This window comes from Phyllobates terribilis, unplaced genomic scaffold, assembly GCF_046119375.1.
Source record: "Phyllobates terribilis strain yellow unplaced genomic scaffold, ASM4611937v1 Scaffold_1__5_contigs__length_1240528914, whole genome shotgun sequence".
NCBI classification, from domain to species: domain Eukaryota; kingdom Metazoa; phylum Chordata; class Amphibia; order Anura; family Dendrobatidae; genus Phyllobates; species Phyllobates terribilis.
The window spans coordinates 1,152,878,299-1,152,893,448 of record NW_027362761.1 but is presented as its reverse complement, the minus strand read 5'-3'; the positions used below and the strand labels follow the sequence as shown (position 1 = coordinate 1,152,893,448).

At 47.4% G+C, this 15,150-nt stretch overlaps 1 protein-coding gene and 1 long non-coding RNA gene across 2 annotated transcripts in view; one reads left to right on the top strand and one right to left on the bottom strand.

Annotated features, from left to right (window-relative positions):
• The window catches only part of CLNK (cytokine dependent hematopoietic cell linker), a 256,280-nt gene that overhangs the window by 130,431 nt on the left and 110,699 nt on the right, over positions 1-15,150 (top strand). The window contains exons 7-8 of the mRNA XM_073648560.1: positions 6,745-6,833; positions 15,016-15,067. Of these exons, the coding sequence (XP_073504661.1) occupies positions 6,745-6,833; positions 15,016-15,067 (141 nt within the window). The remainder of the gene's footprint in view (positions 1-6,744; positions 6,834-15,015; positions 15,068-15,150) is intronic.
• The window catches only part of LOC141162440 (uncharacterized), a 119,874-nt gene that overhangs the window by 39,675 nt on the left and 65,049 nt on the right, over positions 1-15,150 (bottom strand). The gene's annotated exons all lie outside the window — the stretch shown is intronic.

Here is a 15,150-nt window from a genome sequence, read left to right as displayed (position 1 = left end):
TTAACAAGGTATAGCGCACACAGCAACAGCGGTGCCGTCTAACACGCAGCTGCAGCAGTGAGAAAATGGTGGCGACGGGGAAAATGTCTTATAGGGCAAGGATATGTGACATACACTGCCAATGACACATGCCCTTGCTTGTGTGAAAAAAAGCACTTCGCTCCGTGTGTGCGCTGCTGATAGGCTGACAGACTGCACCTCCCCACTGTAAATGCGGGAAAGAGAAAAAAAAATGGAGATCTTCATTGTTCCTGCAGAGATCCATCCCCTGCCCCTCCCCCCACCCCGGTGTACACTCAAACTGCGTATTAACATTAATTTTCATCATTACTGAGAAAAAATCCAGATAGATTTTGGTGCACGAACAGTTATCGAACATAACCTCGAACAGCCGAATTTTTCTCAAATTGTTCGTGTTCGCCGAACGTCTCGAACACCGCCCAAAACAGCTCGAATTTGAGATTGGCGAACAGTTCGAGTAGAACAACGCTCATCTCTAATTACAACAAAACAAAGCAGATGCTAACTTCTATCATCCTCATCATGCTCCTCACCTTGGCACTCTCAACTCCCCTGATGGAGAAGCCAGGGCCCACCAGAGGAGTCTGATAGTCCGGTGGGCTCGGCCAATGCTGCCCTAAAGCAGGCCAGGCTAAGAAAAGTGTGGGAAAGGTTACCGGGACAAATAGAGGTGGCTGCGGACCGAGTATGGACACCCGGCCACCCCCTGGAGGCTGGGGAGCAAGCGGGGACACCCGGCCACCAGGCGGCTGGGGACTGAGTATGGATACCAGGCCGCCAACACAGCCATGGCGTGGTGGCCAGATTCCGCCTCCATATGCCTAGAAGGCCCAATTTAAAGTGCAAGCAAGCAAGCAGTATGGTATTGCAGCCTGGGGGTGGGTGGATGGCAGGCTGCATACTTGCGCTTGCATTGCAAGGAATGGGAGAGGTACAATTGAACACTGCCCTGGGACAAGGACTTGAATGGGGATAGTTGCAAGTCTGCAACGACAGGTGCAAGGTGGGAGGCATCTTAGCATGTACCATGAACAGGGGTTTGGCATGCACACACTACAGCGGAATAGGCTCTCCTTCCCACTAAATGCACTGGGGAGGGCACAGGTAATGTTTTGGTATACGCGCTAAATCTTATGTATAAGGCACACCAGGACAAATATGGGCGGCTGGGGACTGAGTATGGATACCTCGCTGCCGAAGCAGCCATGAGGTAGTGGCCAGCTTCGGCCTCCTCCAAATTAAAAGGCCCCATTTCAAGTGCAAGCTAGCAGTATGGAATTGCAGTCTGGGGGTTGGTGGGTGGCAGGCTGCACACTTACACTTGCATTAAAAGAAAACATAGCAGATGCTAACTTCTGTCATCATCATCATGCTCCTCACCTTGGCACTCTCAACTCCACCGATGGAGAAGTCAGGGCCCACCGGAGGAGTCTGGTTCTCTGGTGGGCTCGTCCAATGCTGCCTAAAGCAGGCCGGGCTAAGAAAAGTGTGTGGGGGGATGTTCCAAGGAGAAATAGGGGCGGCTGGGGACCGTTTATGGACACCCGGCTGCCCCCAGGCGGCTGGGGACCGTTTGTGGACACCCGGCCGCGGGGCGGCTGGGGACCGAGTATGGAAACCCGGCCGCCGGGCGGCTGGGGACTGAGTATGGATTCCAGGCCGCCAACACAGCCATGACGTGGTGGCCAGATTCCGCATCCACATGCCTAAAAGGCCCAATTTCAAATTCAAGCAAGCAAGCAGTATGGTATTGCAGCCTGGGGGTGGGTGGGTGGCAGGCTGCATACTTGAGCTTGTATTGCAAGGAATGAGGGAGGTACAATTGAACACTGCCCTGGGACTAGAACTTGCATGGGGATAGTTGCAAGTCTGCATCTTCTGATGCGGTAAGGATCACTTATGATGGGCACACTTTTAGACAGTGACCTGGGAGTCAGAGATGCTTCCAGGGGTCTTTCCCATGCTGTTCCCTTGTCTTTTCAGCACTTTATGCATGTGTCACACAGCACATGGCCAGATAAGGTTGTAAAATGTTAAAATGACATTTCACGGTGAATGCATTTGTCATAGTTGAAAGCAATACAAAAGTGCAAAAACGCACGAGTATTTTTGTTTTTGGTCATTTATTTTAACTTATACACAAGTCTTTACCCTGGAAAGGATGTTCCTTAACATATTTCACAGGAAAAAAATTTCACTTTAGTTTTTGAACGTTTTATTGTGAGCCTGTAAAAGTGGCTTAATACCTCTGACCACGTTGTTGACAGCAGTGACCTGGGGGTCAGAAATGCTTCCTGGGGCGATCCTAATGCTGTCCCCATGTCATTTGAGCACTGTCACTATCGTTTTGGGCACTTGTTAGGCTTTTAAAAGTCTGCCGGGGGTGCCACCGCAAAAATGCTCAAGTCTCCCATAGACTAACATTGGGCTCGTTGCTCGGGTCGAGCACCCGAGTATCACGGCGAGCTCGGCCCGAGCTTCGAGCACCCGAGCATTTTAGTGCTCGCTCAACACTAGTTGTGGCACATTTTCACCTTGGCCTCTGCAAGCACACTTCCTCTGCAAGCACCATCACCAGAACGTCCAGTTCCAGGTCCCTTGCCACGCGCCTTGCCCATTGTAAAGGTAGTAAAATAGCTTACACTCGCAATATCAATGGAAAAAGGGTAATAAAAAGTAGATTAGAACCGTGGAAGAGGAAATCCACAGTTCTATTTCTCTGGCCTACACCCGACTCTTTTAAACAATCTGAACAATCAGGGAGAAACTATTACTGTTTTTCTTTTCGTAAAAAATAGCAAAAGTTGGATAATAGAGATTTTTTACCTAGGAACGCCAAAACCACAGTTATAATTTACTGGTGTATACCAGACAATTTTAAATAGATATATCTGCGGCTGAACACTGAGCGACACACTCAAACTGTTTTTTTTTAGGTAAAAATGGCCCAAAAGTGGATAATACAGAGGTTTGAACCGTGGAACTGCAAAACTACACTTCTATTTCTCTGGCCTTCACCAGACTATTTTCAACAGATATATTTGTGTCTGAACAATCTGGAGACACTATTACTGTTTTTCTTTACGGCAAAAAATGCCAAAAGCAGGATAATAAAGAGATTTGACCCGTGGAACTGCAAAACCACAGTTCTATTTCTTGGGCCTACACCAGACTATTTTCAACAGATATATTTGTGTCTGAACAATCTGGAGACACTATTACTGTTTTTCTTTACGGCAAAAAATGCTAAAAGCAGGATAATACAGAGATTTGACCCGTGGAACTGCAAAACCACAGTTCTATTTCTCGGGCCTACACCAGACTATTTTCAACAGATATATTTGTGTCTGAACAATCAGGAGACACTATTACTGTTTTTCTTTACGGCAAAAAATGCCAAAAGCAGGATAATACAGAGATTTGACCCGTGGAACTGCAAAACCACAGTTCTATTTCTAGTGCCTACACCAGACTATTTTCAACAGATATATTTGTGTCTGAACAATCAGCAGACACTATTACTGTTTTTCTTTACGGCAAAAAATGCCAAAAGAAGGATAATACAGAGATTTGACCCGTGGAACTGCAAAACCACAGTTCTATTTCTCGGGCCTACACCAGACAATTTTCAACTGATATATTTGTGTCTGAACAATCAGGAGACACTATTACTGGTTTTTTTTCACGGCAAAAAATGCCAAAAGCAGGATAATACAGAGATTTGACCAGTGGAACTGCAAAACCACAGTTCTATTTCTCGGGCCTACACCAGACTATTTTCAACAGATATATTTGAGTCTGAACAATCAGTAGACACTATTACTGTTTTTCTTTACGTAAAAAAATGCCAAAAGCAGGATAATAGATATTTTTTTACCGTGGAACGGCAAAACCACAGTTATAATTTACTGGTGCATACCAGACTCTTTTAAACAGATATATTGGTGTCTGAACAATCAGGAGACACTATTACTGTTTATCTTTACGGAAAAAATACCAAAAGCTGGATAATAGAGATTTTTTACCGTGGAATGGCAAAACCACAGTTATAATTTACTGGTGTATACCAGACTCTTTTAAACAGATATATTGGGGTCTGAACAATCAGGAGACACTATTACTGTTTTTCTTTACGGCAAAAAATGCCAAAAGCAGGATAATACAGAGATTTGACCCGTGGAACTGCAAAACCACAGTTCTATTTCTCGGGCCTACACCAGACTATTTTCAACTGATATATTTGTGTCTGAACAATCAGGAGACACTATTACTGTTTTTTTTCACGGCAAAAAATGCCAAAAGCAGGATAATACAGAGATTTGACCCGTGGAACTGCAAAACCACAGTTCTATTTCTCGGGCCTACACCTGACTATTTTCATCAGATATATTTGAGTCTGAACAATCAGGAGACACTATTACTGTTTTTCTTTACGTAAAAAAATGCCAAAAGCAGGATAATAGAGATTTTTTTACCGTGGAACGGCAAAACCACAGTTATAATTTACTGGTGCATACCAGACTCTTTTAAACAGATATATTGGTGTCTGAACAATCAGGAGACACTATTACTGTTTTTATTTACGGAAAAAATACCAAAAGCTGGATAATAAAGATTTTTTACTGTGGGATGGGAAAACCACAATTATAATTTACTGGTGCATACCAGACTCTTTTAAACAGATATATTGGTGTCTGAACAATCAGGAGACACTATTACTGTTTTTCTTTACGGAAAAAATATCAAAAGCTGGATAATAGAGATTTTTTACCGTGGAATGGCAAAACCACAGTTATAATTTACTGGTGTATACCAGACTCTTTTAAACAGATATATTGGGGTTTGAACAATCAGGAGACACTATTACTGTTTTTCTTTACGGCAAAAAATGCCAAAAGTAGGATAATACAGAGATTTGACCCGTGGAACTGCAAAACCACAGTTCTATTTCTCGGGCCTACACTAGACTATTTTCAACAGATATATTTGTGTCTGAAAAATCAGGGAGACACTATTACAGTTTTTTTTTTATGGCAAAAAATGCCAAAAGCAAGATAATAGAGATTTTTTACCATGGAACAGCAAAACTACAGTTATAATTTACTGGTGTATACCAGACTTTTTTAAATATATATATTTGCGGCTGAACAGTGAGCGACACACTCAAACTGTTTTTTTTTTAGGTACAAATGGCCCAAAAGTAGATAATACAGAGGTTTGAACCGTGGAACTGCAAAACCACACTTCTGTTTTTCTGGCCTACACCAGACTATTTTCAACAGATATATTTGTGTCTGAACAATCAGGGAGACACTATAACAGTTTTTTTTTATGGCAAAAAATGCCAAAAGCAGGATAATAGAGATTTTTTACTGTGGAACAGCAAAACCACAGTTATAATTTACTGGTGTATACCAGACTTTTTTAAATATACAGTATATATTTGCGGCTGAACAGTGAGCGACACACTCAAACTGTTTTTATTTAAATACAAATGGCCCAAAAGTGGATAATACAGAGGTTTGAACCGTGGAACTGCAAAACCACACTTTTGCTTCTCTGGCCTACACCAGACTATTTTCAACAGATATATTTGTGTCTGAACTGTCACAGACACACTTTTTTTGGGGGGGGGACGGACACCAAAAGGTTAATAAGACAGGTATTTTTACAGTGTGAAGGAGGAAAAAAAAAGAGGATTTAGATAAAAAAAAAAGGATTTTTCCTGGCCCCCGAGACCTGGAGCTAAGTCCAGCAATTTCAGCAACAGGAGCACACAGGACTGTAATGCAGCGTTTGCTGGTATAACCACTGCGTCTCCTATACAGCCTGCCTGCCTGTCTGCCTGATATCTGGGATGGATATTAGTCCTGAGAAGGACTGTTTGTTTGTTCTGGCAGCCTTTACAGACCCTACACTAACTATTTCGCAGTATATATCTCTCCCTAAATCAGCAGCGCTGTCCCTACACTGTCTGATCCCAGCCGTCTGTGTCCAAGATGGCGGCGCCCGGTTTTAAATACTCGAGGTGACGCTGTGCGGCCAGCCAATCAATGTAATGCCCACAACCAACATGGCTGCGGCATTACAGTGACTGGCTGGCAATCCCTGCATGTTCATTGGCTCTGTAAAGAGCGCCAAACGTGCAGGGTGGAGACCCGAGCTCCCGCCCGAGTAACCCGGAAATGCTCGGTGCTCGCCGAACATCCCGAGTAGTGTGATGCTCGGGCGAGTACCGAGCAGTATCGAGCATGTTCGCTCAACACTAGTAAGCAGTCTACTACGCCTGAGTGTCCACCTCCTATATATATACACTCCCAAAAATGATGCACGTTAGAGCGCACGTTCACTCTCCCGGCACCATTACAGCCTATGTCCCCGTCGGCGCATACGTCTGAATCCTGTTTTGCAAGAGGGGTTCAGACGTATGCCTAAACGCAATGTGGGAGCACCTTTACTACTGCATCAAATCACTGCGTTGTCCTGTTACACAACATTGTTGGAGTGAAAAGAAATTGATTATGGACCAGAGAAGCAGCAACAGATTTGGTAAGGCAAGTATTTCTACGGATTTGATTTCAGACCATTGGGGAAAAAAATATCATAGTTTCGGAAATATCTATATAATGTATTATATATTCCACTATTCAAAAAGTGTATAATTAATGTTTTAAGGGGTTCAAAGCTTCCATTTTGAAAATTACCTTTTGAATTCTCTTGCAGACCAAAGAATGTTAAGCGTGGCAAATTTTAAAGATACTATTCCACTGCCAAGATCTACACCTATTAACTACAATGACTGTGAAGAGCATGTAAGTGTGTGCAGTAATACAGTATTTCAGTGAAGAGAAAATTAGATGTGCTTTGCAGAGAATCTGTTATCAGATTATAATTTTGGGGAGTTAAAAAAAAAAACTTTCAACATTATTTTGTATGCGTCCTAGGTAGAAGCTTTTGTACTTAGGTGGAGGAAACTGGGTTCGAATATTTCGATGTCAAGAATTTCCATAGGATGATATTGACTTTTAGGATTGCTACATTCAATGGGGGCAATAAAAGATCAAGTTAGCTTCCTTCCAAAATGACAATTTGCATATTGATATTCCCAAAGGAGCATTGTATGGCCTATAAGTCTCTCTACGCTGACTTGCCACTCTCCGCAAGGAGAATCGTTCACCCTTAGGATGAGGGAAGTTTTGCACTTATGATATGGCAGTACTTGACACAAGTATTGAACTCTTTCCATTTGTGTTTTTTAGGTTCTACTTCTTAAATGACCACAGTGTGAATGCACACCTACGCATTGCACTTATGCCAACATATGTTCTGGCTCAATTTTGGTTTGTTTTTTTGTACATTGTACAAACATGGACATGTATCCCCTTTTTAGGCTGTTCATTTTGTTTATATAGCTTTCAATGGGTGGGTGCCTGAACAGCTAAGACACAGGAACTATTCTTCCCTTATCTATTTTTACATCTGCTGACACATAGTGAGGTGAACTACAAAAGTTAGGTACCATCCTGATTGGGGTTCACCTTGTCGTGGCTATGTTTTTTTTTATCAAAACAATGTTATCTGGGTATCCTGTGTTATTTACATGTACTATTTCTATTTACTGTATTTACTTACTATAGGGCATTTCCTCATTTTGTTTTTATCTTAGGTTCTACCTCCAAAAATGTATTTTATAAATGTCACAAACTGCATGTAAATTACGCGGTCCGATCCTATGGGTGTCTCCAGATTGCGATTAGTGCTGTCCCGGTCCCTTCAAATGCCGTCTCTTCTCTCTGGATGTAAGTGGATGACATGTCTACGTCATCCACATAATGCCCGAAGGTTCGCACCTACGCAGTAGAATCAGAGAGCTCCGCAGTCGCGCCTCACTCTCTCCTGTTAAACAGCCAGGGAGCCAGTGACTTGAGTTCATGCTGCCGGTCTGATTCCATTGCACAGGTGTGAGACTTTGGGCACTGTGCAGGTGACGTAGATGTAACACAGGTACTTTAGATGCAGTGACACAGAAACACAGAGCAGCCAATACAGTGTTAAAAAACAAGGGGGATTTACTGTAACAGGGTCAATCTCCACGCAGGGAGTAACAGGGGAAATATGGGGACAACAAGGAAGTAGCAGGTAATATGCTATAACTGACAATCCACAGTTGGGCTAGATGTAGCAGAGTCGACACGGTTGTAATTGGCAGTTTTTGCACTTAGCTGACTCTTGCTCCTCACAAGGCAGTTGCCGACTGGTGCCGGTGTTGCTTTCTTCCGGCTTCCCCGCCTAAACAATGCTCCGTCTTCTGGCGGCAGCGGGCGGTCTCAGGTTTGACCCGCTGAGCCCCTAGTCCATAACAGTGCACCTCACTTGCTCGACTCCAGGCACCCTGCGTCTCTTCTCCCTCTAGTCGGGCTTGACTCCCATTGTCCACTGCCACTTTTCCCACGCAAAAACTCCTTTTCCACCCTCTTCCTAGACACGAGCTCAGCTCCCCGGTCACCTGACTCCTCAGCTCCCTCCCTGGACACACCCCCAGCTTCCCAGTCACCTGACTACTGTCTCGCAGTCTGTCTTCCCCCTGCAACAAGAGGCTCGGCCCCGGCAGTTCCGGATCCCTTGTTCTGAAAGTACTTACACCCCGGTCTTCCCCCTTACACTCACACTCTCCTTTGACTCGCCATTCCACGGGCGAGAGTTCCTTCACCAAACGTTCACATTCTTGGACTTCCTGGATGATACGCTGGCATATAAATTGATCTTGCTCGTAACAGTGAGGAGGCACTCCTGCTGTTGTCCGTTCTAACCGGCGTAACTCAGTTTGACCGATGGGGGGTGCAGGGTCACTTGGATTCCCAATCTCCGCCTGCCCGGTGGCCTCAACCGATGGTGTTCCCTCGTCGCCTTCACTAGGGACTGCAGATAATTGAGTGCTGGGGCTCGGAGGTAGAATCAATATTTCTTCTTCAGCCACATTGTGGCTTGGTGCAACTGTGACAGGACCCTCTCTAGAAGCAGGTGATTCTTCTTCATCCTCGTCATCTTTAGACAGACAGGGCCGCAGCATACTACGATGAACCACTCTGGTAGGGGCTCCTTCAGCCCCCTCGGGTTGAACTTCATACACAGGTCCTTCAGTGCCAAACCTGCGCTTCACTCGGTGCAGGGTCCGTACTCAATTTGCCCCGGGGCCGCTTGTCTCGAACCAACACCTGCTCCCCGGGCCTCAGAGCTGCCCCTCGAAGAGGCAATGTCTGATGATGGTTGAGTTCCCGAAACTTTTGTTGTACCAACCGTCGGAGGGTCTGCAGTCGATGCCGGTGTCCTCGGACCCAGGAAGACATCCCCGTCCGTGGGTAGTCTTCCTCGGGGTCCAGCTCTAACTCGGTAATCTCTCGCCCCTTTCGCCCGAACAGTAAGGTATAAGGAGTGAACCCCATCGTACTATTCACTCGGTTGTTGTAGACCCACACCAGCTCGGCTACAAACTCAGGCCATCGCACCTTCCGATCTTCCTCCAACGTGCGGAGCATTTGGATCAGTGTCCGATTAAAGCGTTCACAGGCCCCATTTCCTTGAGGGTGATAAGGAGTAGTCCGTGACTTCTCAATCCTGTACAACCGATGCAGCTCTTCCATCACCCGGCCCTTGAAGCAGGCGCCTTGATCGGAATGGATCCTCTTTGGGCAGCCGTACACCTGAATGAAGTCTCGGCAGATGGCCTGCGCAGCTGATTTGGCGGTCTGATCTCTGGTCGGGGTCACCACCCCAAACTTTGTGAAGTGGTCTGTCATTACCAGGCAATGTTCATACCCGAGATGCGCCAGTCAAACAGTCAAATAGTCGATCATCAGCACCTCCAAGGGGGCAGAAGTCACAATGGTTTGTATGGGGACCCGCTGCTCTGAGGGCTTAACCAGCTCACAGCTCCGGCATCTTCGACAAGTGTCTTCTATTGTTGCTCGCAGTTGGGGGTGATACACCAGCCTCTGCAACCACTGAAATGTCTTCTCTGGTCCGAAGTGAGCCCCTCGTACATGAGCCTCCTTAGCCACTACTCCGACCAACTTCTCTGGAATCACCACTTGCCAGGTGGTCCTGAACTCTCGCAGTAGCTGTACCCGTCTGTACAGCAGCCGGTCTCGCAAACACAGTCTCTCCCATTGTCCCAGCATTTTCAGCACTCCCGGGGACAAGGTACTCCTCTCCTCTCAACTGGGGACTTGCCTCAAAGCCACCCATTGACGTAATTGAGCAACTTCTCTGTCAGTCTGTTGAAGTCGGAACCAGTCATCTCTTGGCCACCCTAGCACTTGTTCTTCCGACGTCTCTCCGATCTGTCCCTGCGCCGGGGCCAGCGGTCCCACGAAATTTCGGAAGCTGGGGATCTCATCTGCCTCCAAATCTCCATCGCGGTCATGATCAGGCCGTTCATATGTCACTCTGGAGAAGGCGCCGGCGTGAGTATTCTCTGCCTTAGACCGGTAGGCGATTTTATACCGGTACCTGGCCATGCGGGCCACCCACCGCTGCTCCAGGGCCCCCAACTTCGCATTCTCCAGGTGAGCCAACGGGTTGTTATCTGTTCTCTCCAGTACTTCGGACCCGGACAAATACTCTGCAAACTTCTCGGTCATTGCCCAAACCAGAGCCAGCAACTCTAATTTGAAAGAGCTATAATTATCTGGGTTCCTCTCGGAGTCGTGAAGGGAGCGACTGGCGTATGTAATCACGCGCTCTTTCTCCTCCTGTACTTGGGATAACACGGCTTCCTGACCATGTAGGCTCCCATCAGTGTGGAGTATTGGGAGAAATCCGCATAGGCAAGTATTGGGGCCTCGGTCAGGGCCATTTTTAGGGCACGGAAGGCCTCTTCCTAGCTGCTTTCCCACCGAATCGCCCGATTCTTGGAGCCCGCCGGCACTCCCTTAAGTAGCTCCAGCAATGGGTTGGCTATGCGGGTGAAGTTCTTCACGAATCTTCGGTAGTACCTGGCACGTCCCAGGAAGGCCCGAACATCCTTCACTGTCTTCGGGGTAGGTCACTCCTGAACGGCGGCCACCTTTTCCCGGGTGGGCCTGACTCCTTCATCGGACACAGTATGACCGAGATATTCGATCTGTTTGTGGAACAGGTGGCACTTCTGGGGCTTCACCTTTAGACCATGACTCTGTAGGCGGCTCAGTACTTGCTCCAGTCGCTGGAGGTGCTCCTCGAAGGTGGCGGCATAGACAATTATGTCGTCAAGATAAATCAGTCTCGCCTCGAATTTCAAATCGCCCAGGCACCTCTCCATCAGACATTGGAACATCCCGGAGGCTTTAGTCAGGCCGAAGGGCATCCGATTGAATTCTAAGAGTCCCATTGGTAATATTAACGCCGTCTTCGCACGGTCATGTTCGGCCACGGGCACCTGCCAGTACCCGCTGGCCAGATCCAAGGAAGAGAAGTATCTTGCCTTCCCTAAGGCCGACAGAGACTCTTCGATTCAGGGTAGTGGGTAAGAGTCTCGTACTGTACAGGCATTCAGTCATCTATAGTCCACACAGAACCGCAGGGTCCCATCTTTCTTCCGGACCAGGACAATCGGGGCTGCCCACGGACTCTGACTCTCCCGTATCACACCATTTTGTAACATACGAGCTAGCATCTCCTTAACCTCTTTATACATCTGGGGAGGTATCTGCCGGTATCTCTCCCGCACTGGGGCAGCGCTCCCCGTGGGAATCTTGTGGGTAAAGGCTTCGGTGCAACCAAAATCATCCTCATGGCGAGCAAAGACTTCCTGGTACCGCTCCAGTACCTCCTCAACCTGCTGCACCTGTCAATTCAGCCCGCATTCATTCTAGGATTCTTCGTCCACCCTTCGCACCAGCATGGTGGGATTCCGGCAACACGGTGACCGCCAGACTCCAGGGGTTTCCTCGTACAGCGTACAGCTGTACCGCATCAGGTCGCACCAACTTCTCTGGCATTCCCAGAATCTGGGCTATTTCCACCCTGGGAGGGAGTGTGAGATCACCTTCGCCCAGATTAACGCACCGCACTATAACATTGCCACCCTGGACGGTGGCCAGTGTCCAAGCCACCAGGAGTCTGGGGGGTACTTTGTCCATCAATGTTGTTTCTATCTGTACTTCGACCCCCTCAAGAGGTGTGCAGGCCTGCGAGGGTAACGTGAGTACAGTTTGTCCTGGCAGTAAGGTGAGCGCCGTAGCTGCTGGTACTATTACTTTCCCCAGGACCTTCCCTTCACTCGACGTCTCCTGAGCCTGGGCGGCTCGGATTAATTGTTGAAAAACCCTCCTTTGGGGGGTTTGTGGGTCCCACCGGTCTAGGGGAAACTCCTTCGGCTCACTAATCAGGATTTGCCTGATCTCTTTCAGCACATTCATTCCGAGGGTCACCGGGGGTCCACTTCCGGTTCCCCCTGCGACCAAGATGACCCCTTTTTTTCCCACATCTTTTCCACACACTCGGATCTTCATCCACACCACCCCTGTGACCGGGATGGGTAATTGATTAGCTGCCATGAGTCTAATTACTGGTCCCCATTCAGGCCGCGCTATCTCTGGAAATCGCTGTTGAAAGTAGGCTTCTGTCATCGTAGTCACCTGGGATCCCGTGTCAATCAGGCAGTGAACAGCCTGACCGCTCATTTCGGCCCAGACAGTCAGGCTGATGGAAACTAGGTCCTTGGGACTTCCTCTTTTTCTTTCCCCTTCCTTAGGCTCCGGGCTGTGTCCCCCAAACACGGAGCCCGCTAGTTTAACGGCTGCCGCGACAGAGGCCGCCCTCGGCTAGCACAGCCCCTGGAGTAATGTCCTGCGCCTCCACACTTCCAGCAGGTCTTGTCTCTGTCTGTGTAGGGCAGCCTCACTTCTCTACGGAACTCTCCTGCAGGGCGGGGCCTCAATTCAATTCTTTCCCTGACTGGGGCAATCGATCCCGGCATCTCTGGTGTCGGTGCAGGGGTCTTCTTGAACCTGGACCATTCACCCCGCATCTCCTGTATCTCCTTTCGCATCTCTCGAGCCCATTCCGGTTCAGCTGCAGGTGAGGTGGGTACCTCGTTACTCTGGACCATCCCTGCCAGGACCGTCACCCCCGTCTCCTGCTCTCTCACACGTGCCTCCACCCCTTCTAGAAAAGTCATACATGGGTTAGCGTGCAGGTGCTCCCGCAAGGCCTGCTTCAGCTGAACATCTCTGAGGCCTGCCACAAATTGGTCCCTTAAGATCACGTCAGGGGGGCCCATTCCCAAATTCCCCATGTCGTCTTTTCTAATGATATAGGCATGCACCCTCTGTAATGCATTAACATACTGTGTCACAGTCTCCCCCTCCTGCTGCATTTGGTGAAACAGCCGTATCCTCAGCTCTTCTACATTGGTGCGATCCCCATGCATCTCCTCCAATATCCGCACCACTTTTTCTACAGTATCCCAGTCATGGGGAGGGCGGTACATCACGGATTGTCGGGCCTTGCTGTCCAGGGCCAGTAAGGCTATTTCGGCTTGCATAGCTGGGGTCATCGAATGCATACGTAACATACTCCTAACTCTCTCAACCCAGTCCCACAGCATCATATTGTCCCCGGCGAACTTTGGGAGATTGCTGAGCATGGCCCCCCAGCAGCAAGTTAGATCTAGGGGCTCCCAGGATGGACTGATCTGCAGTGTCTGTGTCTAAAGACTGCATCCTGCCGACTACTCCAAATGTAACACAGGTACTTTAGATGCAGTGACACAGAAACACAGAGCAGCCAGTACAGGGTTAATAAACAAGGGGGATTTACTGTAACAGGGTCAATCTCCATGCAGGGAGTAACAGGGGAAATATGGGGACAACATGGAAGTAGCAGGGTAATATGCTATAACTGACAATCCACAGTTGGGCTAGATATAGCAGTGTCAACACGGTTGTATTCGGCAGTTTTACACTTAGCTGACTCGTGCTCCTCACAAGGCAGTTGCCGGCTGGTGCCGATGTTGCTTTCTTCCGGCTTCCCCGCCTAAACAATGCTCCGTCTTCTGGCGGCAGTGGGCGGTCTCCGGTTTGATCCGCTGAGCCCCTAGTCCATAACAGTGCACCTCACTTATCGGCTCCAGGCACCCTGCGTCTCTTCTCCCTCTAGTCGGGCTTGACTCCCACTGTCCACTGCCGCATTTCCCACGCAAAAACTCCTTTTCTACCCTCTTCCTAGACACGAGCTCAGCTCCCCGGTCACCTGACTCCTCAGCTCCCTCCCTGGACAAACCCCCAGCTTCCCGGTCACCTGACTCCTGTCTCGCAGTCTGTCTTCCCCCTGCAACAAGAGGCACGTCCCCAGCAGTTCTGGATCCCTTGTTCTGAAAGTACTTACACCCCGGTCTTCTCCCTTACATAGAGACATCATCCATTATATCCAGAGAGAAGAGGCGATATTTGAAAGAAACGGGGCGGCACTGATCATAATCTGGAGACACCAATTGGACCAGACCATGCAATTTACATACAGGGTGGGACATGTATTAAACACATTTTTGGAGATATGCGGGTGCACCTCTGAGGATATAAAGGGGTTGTAGGAACCCCACTCACATGATCTTAAAGTTGATGGACAGGGTTTGTAAGTGAAAAAACTGGTGACAGGTTCCCTTTAACTTTTCATTTAGGAAGCAAATAAAACTTCTGTACAAAAAGCATACATAGACTAAGTTTTTAATTTTGCTGACTGAATGTTAAATTTGGAAATTTAGAGTGTTAGATTTCTTCCACTTTATTCACTTTTGTCAGGTAGATGATCCTAGGGTTGGTTTATCCATAGAGATTTGTTAAAAAATCTTTTCCAGGATTTCTTATATTTTCTTTCATTTAAAAGATAAAAAAACAGAGAAATTTCAAGTAAACAGCCACCTTAGGAAAAGACTCAATAATGTCAGATTTGCATACGAAGCATGAACAGTTGATGCTGCTATGTGAAAATTCATTAATTTTTTTATATTTTTAGTCTGTCTGGAGCAGCAGTAAAACATGGGATATTAACTCACAGTCCGCCAGAGGTATTATGTCAACTTACTATATCAATAAAAATCTTGGTTTAGTTATTATACTAATTGATTCAGTCTGTCATTAAAATATTTAC